The sequence below is a fragment of the Erythrolamprus reginae genome, chromosome 10 (genome assembly GCF_031021105.1).
Source record: "Erythrolamprus reginae isolate rEryReg1 chromosome 10, rEryReg1.hap1, whole genome shotgun sequence".
Classification (NCBI taxonomy): domain Eukaryota; kingdom Metazoa; phylum Chordata; class Lepidosauria; order Squamata; family Dipsadidae; genus Erythrolamprus; species Erythrolamprus reginae.
The window spans coordinates 48071080-48092223 of record NC_091959.1 but is presented as its reverse complement, the minus strand read 5'-3'; the positions used below and the strand labels follow the sequence as shown (position 1 = coordinate 48092223).

Sequence of the window (21144 nt, the reverse complement as noted above, 5' to 3'; positions counted from 1 at the left end):
CTTTTATATATAGAAACATAGAAGATTGACGGCAGAAAAAGACCTCCTGGTCCATCTAGTCTGCCTTTATACTATTTCCTGTATTTTATCTTAGGATGGATCTATGTTTATCCCAGGCATGTTTAAATTCAGTGACTGTGAATTTACCAACCAAGTCTGCTGGAAGTTTGTGCCAAGCATCTACTATTCTTTCAGTCAAATCATATTTTCTCATGTTTCTTCTGATCTTTCCCCCGACTAACTTCAGATTGGGTCCCTTTGTTCTTGTGTTCACTTTCCTATTAAAAACTTTATTGAACCCTTTAACATGTTTAAAGGTTCCAATCATGTCCCCCCTTTTCCTTCTGTCCTCCAGACTACACAGATGGAGTTCTTGAAGTCTTTCCTGATACGTTTTATGCTTAAGACCTTCCACCATTTTTGAACCCATCCTAGATCTGAATGAATGAAATATTCCCATTGAATACTTTGTTCTGTACAAAGTTGAATGTGCTGACAACATGTGAAATTGATTGTCCATCAGTGTTGCTTCCTAAGATTATCTCAGGGACCCCCTTCTGCCGCACGAATCCCAGCGACCAGTTAGGTCCCACAGAGTGGGTCTTCTCCGGGTCCCATCAACTAAACAATGTTGCTTGGCGGGACCCAGGGGAAGAGCCTTCTCTGTGGCGGCCCCGGCCCTCTGGAACCAACTCCCCCCGGAGATTAGAACTGCCCCCACCCTCCTTGCCTTTCGTAAGCTCCTTAAAACCCACCTCTGCCGCCAGGCATGGAGGAATTAAGATATTCTTTCCCCCTAGGCCTTTACAATTGTATGCATGGTATGTTTGTATGTATGTTTGGTTTTTTGTATAATAAGGGGTTTTTAATTCGCTTTTAGTATTGGATTATTATTGTATACTGTTTATGATTGCTGTTAGCCGCCCCGAGTTTTCAGAGAGGGGCGGCATATAAATCCAATAGATAGATAGATAGATAGATAGATAGATAGATAGATAGATAGATAGATAGATAGACAGGCAGGCAGGCAGGCAGGCAGGCAGGCAGGCAGGCAGGCAGGCAGGCAGGCAGGCAGGCAGGCAGGCAGGCAGGCAGGCAGGCAGGCAGATAGATAGCCAGTTTGATCTAATTGTGTTGGAAAACTTCCATGGATGAAGAGACGTTCCATCCTTGATCCAACATTTTTCCAGCTAACCATCGCAAAGAAAGCACATCACGAAATGTCTCTGTTTCCATCCTGTGTGGGTTGAAATAATTCTTGCTCTTATTCTTCTCTGACATAATGGGGGGGGGCTACGTGGACCCCCTCCATCCTTCTCTCTGCCGCCTGCCAAACATGCTGGTTTGTTCGCTACCCATCTGGGCATCTTTTGAAACGGAAACCGAGATAAGCTTTGTTTCACCGGATGCCATTGTCTGTAATTGTAGGCTGAGTCATCTTTGAAATTGCTCAAATGTGAAAAAAGAAAAACACAAGGGCAAGAGAGGATGTTCAACCTCCTTGGTTGCTCCCAGCTGGCGTATGTGTGTTTGTGTGTGGGAAGATCCACAATCACACCCAGGAATGGCATCCTTTATATTTCAGCTCTTTGCCCGGGATGGGCATTCCCAAACAGAGCTTCTAAAAGTTTCTTTCCAGCCCTAACCAGCTGCTAACAATGTTCCCAGCTCTTACCAGCTTGCAAGCTCTTTCACTGTTACTCTCTGCAAAGAATGTTTTCCACGCCCTAAGTCTTTGCAGGGTTTTTTTCATTGCTAAGTTTCTGTCCAGCCCTAACCAGGTGTTAACAATGTTCCCAGTTCTTAGCAGCTTCCAACTCTTTCATTGTTACTCTCTGCAAAGAATGTTTTCCACGTCCTAAGTCTTTGCGGGGTTTGCTTCATTACTCTAACTTGCTCTGAGTAAGTTCCTTTCCAGCCCTAACCAGGTGTTAACAATGTTCCCAGCTCTTACCCGCTTGCAAGCTCTTTCATTGTTACTCTCTGCAAAGAATGTTTTCCACGCCCTAAGTCTTTGCAGGTTTTTTTCATTACTCTAACTTGCTCCGAGTAAGTTTCTTTCCAGCCCTAACCACCTGCTAACAATGTTCCCAGCTCTTACCAGCTTGCAAGCTCTTCCAGGGTTACTCTCTGCAAAGAATGTTTTCCACGCCCTAAGTCTTTGCAGGGTTTTTTTCATTGCTAAGTTTCTTTCCAGCCCTAACCAGGTGTTAACAATGTTCCCAGCTTTTACCCGCTTGCAAGCTCTTTCATTGTTGCTCTCCCCCAATAAAGGTTTTTTAAAGCCCTAACCAGGGGATAAAATAATATGCTGGCTAAACAAATTCTTTTCCCTATTTTCCTCCCCAAAAAACTAAGGTGCCTCTTATACTCCGAAAAATATGGTATGTAAATAGACAGATTGATCTTGGTTTAAAATGTTATATATACAGCATACCCTCATTTTGGTGGTGGGGTTTAGATGTTGTCCGGTAGTGGGCGCACAAATCACTGAGCACTGTGTATTTTGTAGTGTACATGTTTTTATTATTATAAAAATCAATAAAATTTAAGATAGAAACATAGAGACATAGAAGATTGACGGCAGAAAAAGGCCTCCTGGTCCATCTAGTCTGCCCTTATACTATTTCCTGTATTTTATCTTAGGAGGGATCTATGTTTATCCCAGGCATGTTTCAATTAAGTCCCTGTGGATTGACTAACCACGTCTGCTGGAAGTTTGTTCCAAGCATCTACTACTCTTTCAGTCAAATAATATTTTCTCCCAGTGCTTCTGATCTTTCCTCCAACTGACCTCAGATTGTGTCCCCTTGTTCTTGTGTTCACTTTCCTATTGAAAACACTTCCCTCCTGAACCTTATTTAACCCTTTAACATATTTAAATGTTTCGATCATGTTCCCCCTTTTCCTTCTGTCCTCCAGACTAGACAGATTGAGTTCATGAAGTCTTTCCTGATACGTTTTAAGACCTTCCACCATTTTGGTAGCCCGTCTTTGGACCCATTCAATTTTATCCGTATCTTTTTTGTAGGTGAGGTCTCCAGAACGAAATATTATTTATTTATTTATTACATAGAAACATAGAAACATAGAAGACTGACGGCAGAAAAAGACCTCATGGTCCATCTAGTCTGCCCTTATACTATTTCCTGTATTTTAATATAAATATTTAAGATATATTTAAGATATATATATTTTAAAAATTGGATTGCATCCCTCCCGAGAGGTTTCGAAAAGCGATTTGGCTCGCCCAGAGGTTAAATTTCAAAACCACAAGGCGAGCCGACACCCAACCCGTTGGGTTCATCTTCCTTCTTTCTCTCGCTCTTCTGCGACAGCTCGAAGGATCAGGTGTCCAAAGAGGAAATGAGATCACCACTGTGTGAGGTTTTTCACAACAAGGGAAGCCTCCGATGTAGAAACTAGTAAGACGAGCTCAGGCGGCGAAGGTCGATTTTGAAGGTCTCTCCGTCTACAGTGACTTGGTCTCAGCAGTTCCAAACAAGTCACTGAGTCACTTCCTTTTTTCTCTCTCTCTCTTTCCTGGGTTGGGACATTTGGGAATAGCAATTGCATCGTAGCATTTAGGCTTAGAGTACTTGGCATTTTAGACTTATATACTGCTGCTTCATAGCGCTTTTACAGATCTGTCAAAGCAGTTTACAGAATCAGCCTCTTGCCCCCAACAATCTGGGTCCTCATTTTACCCACCTCGAAAGGATGGAAGGCTGAGTCAATAGGAAGGAAGGAAGGAAGGAAGGAAGGAAGGAAGGAAGGATCTGGGTCCTCATTTTACCCACCTCGGAAGGATGGAAGGCTGAGTCAATAGGAAGGAAGGAAGGAAGGAAGGAAGGAGGGAGGGAGGGAAGGAAGGATCTGGGTCCTCATTTTACCCACCTCGGAAGGATGGAAGGTTGAGTCAATAGGAAGGAAGGAAGGAAGGAAGGAGGGAGGGAAGGAAGGAAGGAAGGAAGGAAGGAAGGAGGGAGGGAGGGAAGGAAGGATCTGGGTCCTCATTTTACCCACCTCGAAAGGATGGAAGGCTGAGTCAATAGGAAGGAAGGAAGGAAGGAAGGAGGGAGGGAGGGAAGGAAGGATCTGGGTCCTCATTTTACCCACCTCGGAAGGATGGAAGGTTGAGTCAATAGGAAGGAAGGAAGGAAGGAAGGAGGGAGGGAAGGAAGGAAGGAAGGAAGGAAGGAGGGAGGGAGGGAAGGAAGGATCTGGGTCCTCATTTTACCCACCTCGGAAGGATGGAAGGCTGAGTCAATAGGAAGGAAGGAAGGAAGGAAGGAAGGAGGGAGGGAGGGAAGGAAGGATCTGGGTCCTCATTTTACCCACCTCGGAAGGATGGAAGGTTGAGTCAATAGGAAGGAAGGAAGGAAGGAAGGAGGGAGGGAAGGAAGGAAGGAAGGAAGGAAGGAGGGAGGGAGGGAAGGAAGGATCTGGGTCCTCATTTTACCCACCTCGAAAGGATGGAAGGCTGAGTCAATAGGAAGGAAGGAAGGAAGGAAGGAGGGAGGGAGGGAGGGAAGGAAGGAAGGATCTGGGTCCTCATTTTACCCACCTCGGAAGGATGGAAGGTTGAGTCAATAGGAAGGAAGGAAGGAAGGAGGGAGGGAGGGAGGGAAGGAAGGAAGGAAGGAAGGAAGGATCTGGGTCCTCATTTTACCCACCTCGAAAGGATGGAAGGTTGAGTCAATAGGAAGGAAGGAGGGAGGGAGGGAAGGAAGGAAGGAAGGATCTGGGTCCTCATTTTACCCACCTCGGAAGGATGGAAGGTTGAGTCAATAGGAAGGAAGGAAGGAAGGAGGGAGGGAGGGAGGGAAGGAAGGAAGGAAGGAAGGAAGGAAGGATCTGGGTCCTCATTTTACCCACCTCGAAAGGATGGAAGGTTGAGTCAATAGGAAGGAAGGAGGGAGGGAGGGAAGGAAGGAAGGAAGGATCTGGGTCCTCATTTTACCCACCTCGGAAGGATGGAAGGTTGAGTCAATAAGAAGGAAGGAGGGAGGGAAGGAAGGAAGGAAGGAAGGATCTGGGTCCTCATTTTACCCACCTCGGAAGGATGGAAGGTTGAGTCAATAGGAAGGAAGGAGGGAGGGAGGGAAGGAAGGAAGGAAGGATCTGGGTCCTCATTTTACCCACCTCGGAAGGATGGAAGGTTGAGTCAATAGGAAGGAAAGAAGGAAGGAGGGAGGGAAGGAAGGAAGGAAGGAAGGAAGGAAGGAAGGATCTGGGTCCTCATTTTACCCACCTCGAAAGGATGGAAGGTTGAGTCAATAGGAAGAAAGGAAGGAAGGAAGGAGGGAGGGAGGGAGGGAAGGAAGGAAGGAAGGAAGGATCTGGGTCCTCATTTTACCCACCTCGGAAGGATGGAAGGTTGAGTCAATAGGAAGGAAGGAAGGAAGGAGCGAGGGAGGGAGGGAGGGAAGGAAGGAAGGAAGGATCTGGGTCCTCATTTTACCCACCTCGGAAGGATGGAAGGCTGAGTCAATAGGAAGGAAGGAAGGAAAGAAGGAAGGAAGCCGCCCTGAGTCTACGGAGAGGGGCTGCATACAAAACTAATAAATAAATAATAAATAAATAAATACTGCTGCTTCATAGTGCTTTTACAGCTGTCTCTAAGCGGTTTACAGAATCAGCCTCTTGTCCCCAACAATCGGGGTCCTCATTTGACCCACTTTGGAAGGATGGAAGGATGGAAGGAAGGATGGATGGATGGATGGAAGGAAGGAAGGAAGGAAGGATGGAAGGAAGGAAGGAAGGAAGGAATAGTAATAGCATTTATACTTATATAAAACTTCCTACTGCTTTTACAGCTCTCTCTAATCGGTTTACAGAATCAGCCTCTTGCCCCCAACAATCTGGGTCCTCATTTTACCCACCTCGAAAGAATGGAAGGCTGAGTCAATAGGAAGGAAGGAAGGAAGGAAGGCACCCCGAGTCTACGGAGAGGGGCGGCACACAAATCTAATAAACAAAATAAATAATAAATAAATTATCTGGGTCCTCATTTTACCCACCTCGAAAGAATGGAAGGCTGAGTCAATAGGAAGGAAGGAAGGCTCCCCGAGTCTACGGAGAGGGGCGGCACACAAAGCTAATAAATAAATAAATAATAAATAAATTATCTGGGTCCTCATTTGACCCACCTCGAAAGAATGGAAGGCTGAGTCAATAGGAAGGAAGGAAGGCTCCCCGAGTCTACGGAGAGGGGCGGCACACAAAGCTAATAAATAAATAAATAATAAATAAATTATCTGGGTCCTCATTTGACCCACCTTGGAGGGACGGAAGGCTGAGTCAATAGGAAGGAAGGAAGGCTCCCCGAGTCTACGGAGAGGGGCGGCACACAAAGCTAATAAATAAATAAATAATAAATAAATTATCTGGGTCCTCATTTGACCCACCTTGGAGGGACGGAAGGCTGAGTCAATAGGAAGGAAGGAAGGCACCCCGAGTCTACGGAGAGGGGCGGCACACAAAGCTAATAAATAAATAAATAATAAATAAATTATCTGGGTCCTCATTTTACCCACCTCGAAAGAATGGAAGGCTGAGTCAATAGGAAGGAAGGAAGGCTCCCCGAGTCTACGGAGAGGGGCGGCACACAAAGCTAATAAATAAATAAATAATAAATAAATTATCTGGGTCCTCATTTTACCCACCTCGAAAGAATGGAAGGCTGAGTCAATAGGAAGGAAGGAAGGCTCCCCGAGTCTACGGAGAGGGGCGGCACACAAAGCTAATAAATAAATAAATAATAAATAAATTATCTGGGTCCTCATTTGACCCACCTTGGAGGGACGGAAGGCTGAGTCAACCTTGAGCCTGGTGAGATTTGAACTGCTTGAACTACAGCTAGTGGTTAGTTGAAGGAGCCTGCAGTGCTCCACTCTAACCACTGGGCCACTCCAGCTCTTTAGCAGGGGGTTGGACTAGAAGACCTCCAGGGCCCCTTCCAAATGTCTGTAATTCTGTTACTTTGCCATGCCTCAAACTGGGAGCTAGGATTGTATTCTATTGTATTGGCAGTTCTGTGTTAGCAAAAACTTCCGAAGAGAAGGATTGAAGGGTCGTGATTTCCAACAGTCTCCAAATGGGTGAACCGTGCGGTCAGGCGGTAGGGAAAGAGGGTCGAATGCTTGGCTGCATATCTAGAGGTATCACAAGCAGGAAGAGGGAGATTGGGATCCCACTGTATAGAGCGCTGATGAGACCCCATTTGGAATAATACTGTGTCCAGTTCTGGAGACCTCACCTACAAAAAGAGATGGGTCAAATTGAACGGGTCCAAAGACGGGCTACAAAAAGAGTGGAAGGTCTTAAGCATCAAACGTATCAGGAAAGACTTCATGGACTCAATCTGTATAGTCTGGAGGACAGAAGGAAAAGGGGGGACATGATCGAAACATTTAAATATGCTAAGGGTTAAATAAGGTTCAGGAGGGAAGTGTTTTTAATAGGAAAGTGAACACAAGGACAAGGGGGCACAATCTGAGGTCATTTGGGGGAAAGATCAGAAGCAACATGAGAAAATATTATTTTACTGAAAGAGTAGTAGATCCTTGGAACAAACTTCCAGGAGATGTGGTTGGTAAATCCGCAGTAACTGAATTTAAACATGCCTGGGATAAACATACAGTATATCCATTGTAAGATGAAATACAGGAAATAGTATAAGGGCAGACTAGATGGACCCTGAGGTCTTTTTCTGCCGTCAATCTTCTATGTTTCTAGGATAGTGTTCAAGAGATGTTCTAGATATTTTGGGACTGCACCCAAGCCACCTATTATTATTTTTATTATCATCATCATCATTATTATTGTGAGTCAGCGTGTGCAGACTTAAGCCACGGCTAGTTTCTGTTTCGGCATACCGTGTACATTAAAACCAGGTCAGTTTAGCAAGCAGCTGAAGTATCTTGCGGTTTGGTTCATTATCAGAGCCACAGATAAAGGTTACGTGGCACGTGGGCTGTGTCATCTTTCATCCTCGGCCTCCTCGTTTCATCAGTTGACCGAGATAGCAGAGAATAAGTCAATAGGAATTTGCTCCCGGGCTTGGCAAAGGCGGCGTGCCAGCAGCTTAGCCCAACGTTCCCTGCGGATGAAAACTTGGGAAAAAATCCCTAAATGGGGTAAAAAAATGATCTCCTGGTGTTTTCCCAGATCTCTTTGAGCTTCCATCTTCCTCCTCCCCAAACGGTGGGAAAAGATGGTGTCCCGCGCATGCGCAGCAAAGAACCAGAAGACCAGCTGGGAGGCTCTCGCGCATGCGCGGTGGAGTTGGACTGGGGCGATACCACGGCCACTATATCATTTCGGAACAACAGAATTGCAGCTCCAGATCTCCGCCTTCTGCCGCATGAATCCCAGCGACCGGTTCGGTCCCACAGAGTGGGCCTTCTCCGGGTCCCGTCGACTAAACAATGTCGTCTGGCGGGACCCAGGGGAAGAGCCTTCTCTGTGGCGGCTCTGACCCTCTGGAACCAGCTCCCCCCTGAGATTAGGATTGCCCCCACCCTCCTTGCCTTTCGCAAACTCCTTAAAACCCACCTCTGCCGTCAGGCATGGGGGAACTGAAACATCTCCCCCTTGCCCATGTTGTTTTGGTGTTAGATTGATTGTGTGCTTGTTTTTTAATATTCTGGGGTTGTTTTTTATGAATTTTTTAGCTTAAATTGTAATTGGATTGGTGGGTATTGGATTTGTTATTATGTATTGTTTTTACCTTGTTGTGAGCCGCCCCGAGTTTGCAGAGAGGGGCGGCATATAAATCCAATCAATCAATCAATCAATCAATCAAAAATCACCCGACAAACCGGAAGTTCGAAAAAACACACTTCTGGTTTGCCGTTGTGCTGTTTTTTTGCACTCCAGAGGGTTTAGGGAAGCTTCCTGAATACTCCGGAGTACCAAAAATTGTCCAACAGACAAACCAGAAGTACAGAAAATGCACTTCCGGTTTGCCGTTGTGTTGTTTTTTGTACTCTGGGGTGTTCAGGGAAGCCCCGGAGTGCAAAAAACGGACAAACCGGAAGTTCGGAATAAATCGCACTTCTGGTTTGCCGTTGTGCTGTTTTTTACACTCTGGAGGGTTCCGGGAAGCTTCCTGAAGCTCCAGAGTGCAAAAAATGGTCCAACGGACAAACCAGAAGTTCAAGAAAACGCACTTCTGGTTTGCCCACTGTGCTGTTTTTTGGCACTCCGAATCTTCCCTGAACTTTCGGTTTGTCCGTTGGGTAATTTTTTGCCTCCGGGGCTTCAGGGAAGCTTCCCGGAAGCATCCGGAGGGCGAAACGGCGTTTCCCAAGGCCCGAAAATCAGCTAGCCAGCGCATGTATTTATTTATTTAATTAATTAATTAATTAAATTTATTGTTTATTTATTTATTATTTATTTATTTATTTTTGATTGATTGATTGATTAGATTTGTATGCCACCCCTTTCCGTAGACTCGGGGCGACTCACAACACAATAAAACAGTTCATGACAAATCTAATAATTTACAATTTAAAATATTTTAAAAACCCCATTATTAAGCAGACATACGTACAAACATACCATACATAAATTGTATAGGCCCGGGGGAGATATCTCAGTTCCCCCATGCCTGACGACAAAGGTTGGTTTTAAGGAGTTTACGAAAGGCGAGGAGGGTGGGGGCAACTCTGATATCTGGGGGGAGCTGGTTCCAGAGGGTCGGGGCCGCCACAGAGAAGGCTCTTCTCCTGGGTCCCGCCAGATGGCATTGTTTTGTCGACAGGACCCGGAGAAGACCCACTCTGTGGGACCTAACTGGTCGCTGGGATTCGTGCGGCAGAAGGCGGTCCCTGAGATAATCTGGTCCGGTGCCATGAAGGGCTTTATAGGTCATAACCAACACTTTGAATTGTGACCGGAAATTGATCGGCAACCAATGCAGACTGCGGAGTGTTGGTGTGACATAACCATATATAGGGAAGCCCATGATTGCTCTCGCAGCTGCATTCTGGACGATGCGCACTGGAGCTGACACATGGCAAAATCTCGCATGCCCTCCGATGTGGGTCCGCGTACCACCTGCGGCACGCGTGTCATAGGTTTCGCCATCATGGCCCTAGATCATTTCAGAGAGCTTCACTCAGGGAGCTGGGCGAGAATTAATTAATTTATTTATTTATTATTTGGATTTGTATGCCGCCCCTCTCCGAAGACTGCGTTCTCCAACTCCCCCGCTCTTCTAAACGTGTAGCCTTTGCACAATTCTCGGCTTCCATGTGTGCAAACGGCGGAATGCCAAGAATGTGGATGTGGGTGTGTCACCCGCCCACTTGCTAACCTCACACTCGGGGTTGGACCGGTTTGCGTGTTTCACCTGGCCTGCGTTTTTACGTCAACCCAGGACAGCGGCCTTCGAAAATGACACAACTGGCTGGCACAACTGGCACGTGAGAATTACGAGGCCTCCCTCATTTTTTTCCTCTGCATTCACCCACATGGTGTGGGATTCCTAGAAAATCCAGAAGGAGAAAAAAGAAACTCCGATTTCCAAAGCTGACAAACCCACAAAGCGCATGGTGTGAAATATGGCCTACTCTTTAAAATAATAATAATAATAATAATAATAATAATAATAATAATAATAATAATAATAATAATAATTGATAAAAACACACATAACAAAAAAGAAGCGATTGACAAATATGTGATGAATCTTCTAGTATATACACTTAAGCACCCTAAATTATTACATGAATATTCACGTTAAAAACGCTTACTATTCACAAATTCTAACTCTATATCTCTATCTATCTCTCTATCATCTATCTATCTATCTATCTACCATCTATCTATCATCTATCATCTATCTATCTATCATCTATCACCTATCTATCTATATCATCTATCTATCTATCTATCTATCCATCTATCTATCATCTATCTATCTATCTATCATCTATCTATCTCTCTCTCTCTCTATCATCTATCTATCTATCTATCTATCTATCTATCTATCTACCATCTATCTATTATCTATCTCTCTCTCTATCTATCTATCTATCTCTATATATATATCATCTATCTATCTATCTCTATCTATCTGTCTGTCTATCTATCTATCTATCATCTATCTATCTATCTACCTATCTCTATCTATCTATCTATATCATCTATCTATCTATCTATCTATCTATCTACCATCTATCTATCATCTATCTATCATCTATCTATCTATCATCTATCTAATATCATCTATCTATCTATCTATCCATCTATCTATCACCTATCTATCATCTCTCTCTCTCTCTCATCTATCTATCTATCTATCTATCTATCTATCTACCATCTATCTATCATCTATCTCTCTATGTATCTATCTATCTATCTATCTATCTATCTCTCTCTCTCTCTCTATCTATCATCTATCTCTATCAATCATCTATCTATCATCTATCTATCTGTCATCTATCTATCATCTATCTATCTATCATCTATCTATCATCTATCTATCTATCATCTATCTATCTATCTATCTATCTATCTATCTATCATCTATCTATCATCTATCTATCTATCATCTATCTATCATCTGTCTGTCTGTCTGTCTGTCTGTCTGTCTGTCTGTCTATCTATCTATCTATCTATCTATCTATCTATCTATCTATCTATCATCTATCTATCCAGATTGTTCTGAGTTTGGGTTTTACTCCGTGTAATATTACGTCTATGCGATGTTTCAACGTCGCATAGACACTCAAAATTTTGCGCTGGGTAAAACCCGAATGCTTCCTAAGTGCACAGATTTCACAGAAGTTTAATTTACTTGGAGTTACATTGGGTTGTTTAAGTGTTCCCTTAATTATTATTTTTTTTTGAACAGTGTAATATCCCTAAAATGATTAGACTGGTAGAAATATAAGCATAGAAGAGAGCTAAGGTTCTTATTATTATTACTGTTAACTATGGAAGTTTAGGGAGACGAATTGCTCGGATGTTATCCATAAAATATACATGAATGGAGGCACTCTGGATCCGAATGAGAAGAAGGAAACAAAGATAGAGGGAAGGGAGGAGAAGGGAGGAGAGAGAAAAAGCATAGAGGGAGAGAGAGCAGGAGAAGAAAACAGGGAGAATAAGTTGAGAAAGGAGAGGAGAAGGCGAGAGAAAATACAAGGTCCCGACATTCGTAATATAAATGGTTTATTAGCCCGAGTTGATTTTTGATTTTTATCTGCAGGCTCTTTTCTCAAATCTAACTCTCCTGGGGAAATCGCAACTTGGAAAATTTAAATAAATATCCCAAAATAATGGAAGGGCGGGGGGGGGGGTAGAAATCACTCAAGAAGCCCCCTCCTCCATAAACTGCAGAGGTACCTCGAGCATCCCAGGTTGCATCAAATCTTTTTTGGGGGAATGACTGCCGAAATCTAGCAAGGTGAAGCGAATCCTGAGATTTGCAAGTTAGGGAATTATTTTTGTTGTTGTTGCTGTTAGTAGTCTTGGAAAGCTGAAGTTGCTTGGCCTGAGCACTTGTGGAATCTCAATGAAGGGACCCACAATGGGGCTCTGTGCGAAAGGAGGTCAGGCCTTCCCAGACGGTAGAAGCCGCTAACCATCCCAGCGAGGCTCCGGCGGGCCTGGATTAAAACCTGCAGGTTGCGTTGAATGTGGGAACGCGTATGCGGGACTCTGCGGGAATCCAATCCCGTCCTTTTCTAAATTATAGGCCAGGTAGTCCGGAGCTACAGCCATTGAGCCCCAAAATTCCTGTCAGTAAGGGAATCATTGCAACAACCATTGAGCCCCAAAATTGTGAGCCGCCCTGAGTCCCTAGGGAGTGAGGCGGCATAGAAATTGAATTAAATAAAATTTAAAATTAAAATTCCTGTCAGTAAGTGAATCATTGCGATGACCATTGAGCCCCAAATTCCTGTCAGTAAGTGAATCATTGCGACGACCACTGAGCCCCAAATTCCTGTCAGTAAGTGAATCATTGTGACGACCATTGAGCCCCCAAATTCCTGTCACTGTGAATCATTGCGATGACTATTGAGCCCCAAAATTCCTGTCAGTAAGTGAATCATTGTGACGACCATTGAGCCCCCAAATTCCTGTCACTGTGAATCATTGCGATGACTATTGAGCCCCAAAATTCCTGTCAGTAAGTGAATCATTATGATGACCGGTGAGCCCCAAATTCCTGTCAGTAAGTGAATCATTGTGACAACAACTGAGCCCCAAATTCCTGTCAGTAAGTGAATCATTGTGACAACCAGTGAGTCCCAAATTCCTGTCAGTACGTGAATCATTGTGATGACCATTGAGCCCCAAAATTCCTGTCAATAAGTGAATCATTGCGACGACCAGTGAGCCCCAAATTCCTGTCAGTAAGTGAATCATTGTGATAACCATTGAGCCCCAAATTCCTGTCAGTAAGTGAATCATTGCGACGACCACGCAAGCTGGTAGGGAAGGTAAGTAGGAGCCACCCCGGGGCGTGTGGGATACGGTTTCGAATTTTTCATGAAAATAATAAAGGCCGGGATACAACTCAATAAAAGGAAATTTAAAGAAACCGCCGTAAGGAATCCCAGGCTTCGTTTCACCTCTCTGTTTTCTCTCCCAGGCCATCAGCATCAGCAAAGCCATCAACACCTTGGAAGTCCCCGTCAAGGAGAAACACGCTCGGAGTATCCTTTTTCCACCCCGTGGGTCCCTCGCTCGCTTAACGTCCCCAAAATTTTGGGGCTTTTCATTACCTGCTGTTGGCAGGGAGGCACCTGGGGCAGTTTGCAAAAGAGTTATGAAAACAAATGCGGGGAAGAAAAAATTTCCGCAGGTTCGGCTTGTGCCAGGAATTGCAAACTGGGTCAGAAGGTAAATGACAACAAAGACAACGTAACTGTTAGATCAAACTGCCTTCTCTCTCTCTCTCTCTTTTCTCTCTATCCATTCATCCATCATCTTTCTCTCTCTCTCTTTCTCTGGTCATCTCTGTCTGTCTATATTCTCATCATTTTTCTATCATTCATCCATATTTCTCTGTCCATCTTTCCATCAGCTTCTATCTATCTATATCTATCTATCCATCCATCCATCCATCCATCCATCCATCCATCTATCTATCTATCTATCTATCTATCTATCCATCTATCATCTATCTATCTATCATCTATCTTCCTACCTACCCATCCATCCATCACCTTTGTCCATTCATCTATCATTCTTCTGTCCATCTACCCATTCTCTTTCTCTGCCTCCTCTCTCTCCATTTATCAGCATATATATCTACTTACCCATCAATCCATCCTTCCATTTATCCATCCATCCACCTCGATCCATCGTCCTTCTGTCCATCTATCCATTCTCTTTCTCTGCCCATCTCTCTGTCTCTATTTATCAGCATATATATATCTACTTACCCATCCATCCATCCTTCTCCATCGTCCTTTGGTCCATCTATCCATTCTCTTTCTCTGCCTATCTCTCTCTATCCCCATCTATTAACTATCTATATCTATCTATCTGTTGATCTGTCTTCAAACTGCTCCCAAATGATCATCAATCTATGTCCATCTATCTATCTTTCTATATCTATCTCATCTCTCCCTACACAGGGTCACCTTTCTTTCTTTCTTTCTTTCTTTCCGTCCTTCCATCCCTCGCTCCCTCCCCTCTTCCTTCCTGCCTTTCTTTCTTTCTTTCTTTCTTTCTCTCCCTTCCTACTACATCATTCACCTCCCCTTATAATCAGACAGCTTTAGACTTTCCTTCATCCTTTTTGGTGGCAGCCACAGAGAAACGGAGAGTACAGGTGTAATATAGCACGTCCTGAAGAAGGCATTTAAATCCCAATTTCCAGCTGTCATTTCCTGACAAGGTAGCATCTCCTCACCCATTTAACCCAGATTCTTTCTTGGATTCTTTCCAATTGTTGATTGTTGAAAAATTATTTATTAGATTATTATTATTATTTATTAGATTTGTATGCCGCGCACCCCAAATTTCATATGATCCTTAACTCGTGCGAAGGAATTATTCTAGGGACCCATCACGAGAAAGGGGCGTTTACCTTCTGGTCCTATGCCATCGGTCTCCCGCTGCCCAGCAGTGCCATCCTGAGCTGGAAGTTTTGTCATGTCCTTCACAAGGTTCTCCGAGACGGTCACCCCAACGTAAGTTCCTTTGCTCGTGCCCCTTTTTAACGATGAATCGCAGAATCACAAATTCGGTTTGGCCCAAAACTGCGTATTTTGTCATCTGTCATCTATCTATCTACCTACCTACCTACCTACCTCTCTATCATCTGTCATCTATCTATCTATCATCTGTCATCTACCTACCTACCTACCTACCTACCTATCTATCTATCTATCTATCATCTGTCATCTACCTACCTATCTATCTATCTATCTATCTATCTATCTATCTATCTATCATCTGTCATCTATCTATCTATCATCTGTCATCTATCTATCAATCTATCTACCTACCTACCTACCTATCTCTATCTACCTATCTCTATCTATCTATCTATCTATCTATCTATCTATCTATCTATCTATCTCTATCTATCTATCAAGTATCTATCTATCTCTCTATCTCTCTATCTATCTATCTATCTATCTCTAATATCTCTCTCTTATCTATCTGTATCTCTCTCTCTCTCTCTCTCTCTCTCCCTCTCCCCCTATCTATCTATTTTAAATTTATATGTTGCCCAACACCAATTCAAGATCACCCATGAAGCCCTACATAGCTTAGGGCCAAACTATCTTCGGGACCACCTCCGACCGTATAGCTCCCAGCAACCGATAAGGTCCCATGGGGCTGGCCTTCTCCAGGTCCCGTCAATCAAACAATGCTAACTAGCGTGGCTTTTTTCAACGACCTGTTTGATTTTCCTAGGTTCTCCAAGACTGTCAGCGGTATCGAAGCAACATCCGAGAAACGGGAGACCTTTGGGTGAGTTCCGGATCTCTTCTGCCTCTTCCTGAGAAGGTTTAGATGTTAATTCGGTTTGGGAGTCTAAGCTCAGGCCTTTGCCAAAGTCGAGGGCGAGGCTGGGAGAAACCGATCGAGGAGAGAAGCAACCTAGAACTAAGGGGAAATTTCCTGACAGTTGGAATAATTAATCTGTGGAACAGCTCGCCTCCAGAAGTTGTGAATGCCCCTGCACTGGAAGGTTTTAAGAAGATGTTGGATAACCATTTGTCTGGTGTAGGTTTTTCTACCTTAGCAGGGGGTTGGACTAGATGACCTCCAAGGTCCCTTCCAACTCTGTTTTTCTATTCTATACTATTCCATTCCATTCCATATTTTCTTTTCTATTCTATTCTTTATTCCAATATTCTATTCTATTCTTCATTCCAATATTCTATTCTATTCTTCATTGGAAGGGACCTTGGAGGTCTTCTAGTCCAACCCCCTATTCTATTCTATTCTATTCTATTTATTCTATTCTCCATTCCAATATTCTATTCTATTCTATTCTTCATTGGAAGGGACCTTGGAGGTCTTCTAGTCCAACCCCCTATTCTATTCTATTCTATTTATTCTATTCTATTCTATTTATTCTATTCTCCATTCCAATATTCTATTCTATTCTCCATTCCAATATTCTATTCTATTCTATTCTTCATTGGAAGGGACCTTGGAGGTCTTCTAGTCCAACCCCCTATTCTATTCTATTCTATTTATTCTATTCTATTCTATTTATTCTATTCTCCATTCCAATATTCTATTCTATTCTCCATTCCAATATTCTATTCTATTCTATTCTTCATTGGAAGGGACCTTGGAGGTCTTCTAGTCCAACCCCCTATTCTATTCTATTCTATTTATTCTATTCTTCATTCCAATATTCTATTCTATTCTCCATTCCAATATTCTATTCTATTCTATTCTTCATTGGAAGGGACCTTGGAGGTCTTCTAGTCCAACCCCCTATTCTATTCTATTCTATTCTATTTATTCTATTCTCCATTCCAATATTCTATTCTATTCTCCATTCCAATATTCTATTCTATTCTATTCTTCATTGGAAGGGACCTTGGAGGTCTTATAGTCCACCCCCTATTCTATTCTATTCTATTCTAGAATAGGGAAAGCAAGTAGGATGCTTGGCTGCATAGCTAGAGGTATAACAAGCAGGAAGAGGGAGATTATGATCCCACTATATAGAATGCTGGTGAGACCACATTTGGAATACTGTGTTCAGTTCTGGAGACCTCATCTACAAAAAGATATTGACAAAATTGAACGGGTCCAAAGACGGGCTACAAGAATGGTGGAAGGTCTTAAGCATAAAACGTATCAGGAAAGACTTAATGAACTCAATCTGTATAGTCTGGAGGACAGAAGGAAAAGGGGGGACATGATCGAAACATTTAAATATGTTAAAGGGTTAAATAAGGTCCAGGAGGGAAGTGTTTTTAATAGGAAAGTGAACACAAGAACAAGGGGACACAATCTGAAGTTAGTTGGGGGAAAGATCAAAGGCAACATGAGAAAATATTATTTTACTGAAAGAGTAGTAGATCCTTGGAACAAACTTCCAGCAGACGTGGTAGATAAATCCACAGTAACTGAATTTAAACATGCCTGGGATAAACATAGATCCATCCTAAGATAAAATACAGAAAATAGTATAAGGGCAGACTAGATGGACCATGAGGTCTTTTTCTGCTGTCAGACTTCTATGTTTCTATGTTTCTATGTTTCTATTCTATTTATTCTATTCTCCATTCCAATATTCTATTCTATTCTCCATTCCAATATTCTATTCTATTCTATTCTTCATTGGAAGGGACCTTGGAGGTCTTCTAGTCCAACCCCCTATTCTATTCTATTCTATTCTATTTATTCTATTCTTCATTCCAATATTCTATTCTATTCTCCATTCCAATATTCTATTCTATTCTATTCTTCATTGGAAGGGACCTTGGAGGTCTTCTAGTCCAACCCCCTATTCTATTCTATTCTATTTATTCTATTCTCCATTCCAATATTCTATTCTAATCTATTCTTCATTGGAAGGGACCTTGGAGGTCTTATAGTCCAACCCCCTATTCTATTCTATTCTACTCTACTCCATTCTATTCCATTCCACTCCACTCTTTGTTGCTCTTCTCTGCACTCTTTCTAGAGTCTCAACATCCTTTTTGCATCCTGGCGACCCAAACCGAATGCCGCATTCCACGTGTGGCCTTACCGGGGCCTTATCCAGTAGCGTTAACACTTCACGTGATCTTGATTCTCTCCCTCTGTTGATGCAGCCCTTGACCGCATCTTCCAGTGTTCCTACAATGGCACCCATCCAGAATGCCCACCCTGGCCTTTGCAATCTGTCGCAAAACACCCAATTTCTCAGGAGTCAGGCCCCACACCGCATGGGAATAATTTTCCCCTCTACAAATCTTCTTTCGGAATCGGTTACATTTGTGGTTTTTCTTTCGCAGGGCCATCTGCACGACCGTTACGGCCAGTTGGTGAATATTTACACCAAGCTTCTGCTGACCAAGATCTCCTTTCACGTAAAGGTAAATATCTTCCGAGCAACCCCTGTACTCAACGTATCAATAATCTACCAGATGGCAATTGCTTAATTCCTGCCTCTTTTCCCCTCCTGTAGCATCCTCAGTTCCCTCCTGGCCTCGAAGTCACTGACGAGGTGCTCGAAAAAGCCGCAGGAACGGATGTAAATAACATGTAAGTTCACGTTTTTCATATTTATCACGAATTATTCCTATCAAAAAGTTTTCTGGTTTTAGATCTAATTTTATCTTCGGTATTTCCTCCATCCTGTTCTGCCGGGCTCTCTAGTAGACTCCTCCCAAAAATTCACAGGTACAAATTTCAGACACACACGTTTGAAAATTCAAAACAATGTTCTTTATAATGAAAATTCACTTAACCTAATCCCCAAATTTCTTATCGGAGGCCTGAGCCTTTCTATAGGAAAGAAATAGTGATTTCTGACAGTCTCAAAATGGGTGAACAGTGCAGTCAGGCAGTAGGGAAAGCAAGTAGGATGCTTGGCTGCATAGCTAGAGGTATAACAAGCAGGAAGAGGGAGATTATGATCCCGCTATATAGAATGCTGGTGAGACCACATTTGGAATACTGTGTTCAGTTCTGGAGACCTCACCTACAAAAAGATATTGACAAAATTGAACGGGTCCAAAGACGGGCTACAAGAATGGTGGAAGGTCTTAAGTATAAAACGTATCAGGAAAGACTCCATGAACTCAATCTGCATAGTCTGGAGGACAGAAGGAAAAGGGGGGACATGATCGAAACATTTAAATATATTAAAGGGTTAAATAAGGTCCAGGAGGGAAGTGTTTTTAATAGGAAAGTGAACACAAGAACAAGGGGACACAATCTGAGGTTAGTTGGGGGAAAGATCAAAAGCAACATGAGAAAATATTATTTTACTGAAAGAGTAGTAGATCCTTGGAACAAACTTCCAGCAGACGTGGTAGATAAATCCACAGTCACTGAATTTAAACATGCCTGGGATAAACATATATCCATCCTAAGATAAAATACAGGAAATAGTATAACGGCAGACTAGATGGACCATGGGGTCTTTTTCTGCCGTCAGACTTCTATGTTTCTATGTTTCTATGTAAGATAAACTGATGGTGGCTCTATTTCTCTTGACTTAACCCTTCCCTGCAGCTTTCAGCTCACGGTGGAGATGTTCGACTACATGGATTGCGAACTCAAGCTAGCAGAATCAGGTAAACTGCGCTGAGCTTCCGTGCTCTCTCCTTTCACTTTCTTTCCACCCCTCCCTCTCTCTTCTCGGGGCCATTTATCAGCCCAAACGGCGACGTATATGTGAGGTTGCCAAGTCTTCTTTTTTTTTTTAATGGGCTGAACAGAAGCTTTGTTTGCAGAAGTTGGCAAGCAAGGTTTGCCTTTCACAATCGGCCCCCTGCTCGGATCTACCCAACACACTGAATGCACAACACACACACACACAAAAATGCTAAACAGCCCCCCAAGCTGGTGTTAAAGGTAGCCTGGCGCGATTCCACAGCCCTGATTGCAATAATATATTGGTTTGCCCTCCCTCTTAAACAAATAAAATACGTAACTCTAATACAAACAGAGAGAACTTGTTGTGCAAGGGTACTGCGGGTTTGCAACCCCGTGTAAATCCTGCCAGCCGTCAGAATTAAGATACTGGTGTTTCATTTATTTATCTATGTATCTCTATATCTCTATCTATCTACCTACCTACCTATCCATCCATCCATCCATCCATCCATCCATCCATCTATCTATATCCATTTATCTATATCTCCATCTATCTATATTTCCATCTCCATCTGTCTGTCTGTCTATCTCTATGTATGTATGTATGTATGTATGTATGTATGTATCTATCTATCTATCTATCTATCTATCTATCTATCTATCTATCTATCTATCTATCTATCATCTATCATCTATCCATCCACCCACCCACCCACCCACCCACCCACCCACCCACCCACCCACCCACCCACCCACCCATCTATCTATCTATCTATCTATCTATCTATCTATCTATCTATCTATACATCTATCTATCTATCTATCTATCTATCTATCTATCTATCTATCTATCTATACATCTATCTATCTATCTATCTATCTATCATTTCTCTATCTATCTATCTATCTATCTATACATCTATCTATCTAATCTATCTATCTATCTATCTATCCATCTATCTATCTATCTATCTATCTATCTATCTATACATCTATCTATCTATCTATCTATCTATCTATCTATCTATCTATCTATACATCTATCTATCTATCTATCTATCTATCATTTCTCTATCTATCTATCTATCTATCTATACATCTATCTATCTAATCTATCTATCTATCTATCCATCTATCATCTATCCACCCACCCACCCACCCACCCACCCACCCACCCACCCACCCACCTATCTATCTATCTATCTATCTATCTATCTATCTATCTATCTATCTATCTATCATTTCTCTATCTATCTATCTATCTATCTATCTATCTATCTATACATCTATCTATCTAATCTATCTATCTATCTATCTATCTATCTATCTATCTATCTATACATCTATCTAATCTATCTATCTATACATCTATCTATCTATCTCTGTATC

The 21144-nt window shown here is 42.6% G+C and overlaps 1 protein-coding gene across 1 annotated transcript in view; it reads left to right on the top strand.

Annotated features, from left to right (window-relative positions):
- The window catches only part of HIP1R (huntingtin interacting protein 1 related), a 69242-nt gene that overhangs the window by 11262 nt on the left and 36836 nt on the right, over nucleotides 1-21144 (top strand). Inside the window, exons 2-7 of the mRNA XM_070763216.1 lie at nucleotides 13613-13676; nucleotides 15019-15161; nucleotides 15895-15951; nucleotides 18447-18527; nucleotides 18620-18696; nucleotides 19672-19733. Of these exons, the coding sequence (XP_070619317.1) occupies nucleotides 13613-13676; nucleotides 15019-15161; nucleotides 15895-15951; nucleotides 18447-18527; nucleotides 18620-18696; nucleotides 19672-19733 (484 nt within the window). The remainder of the gene's footprint in view (nucleotides 1-13612; nucleotides 13677-15018; nucleotides 15162-15894; nucleotides 15952-18446; nucleotides 18528-18619; nucleotides 18697-19671; nucleotides 19734-21144) is intronic.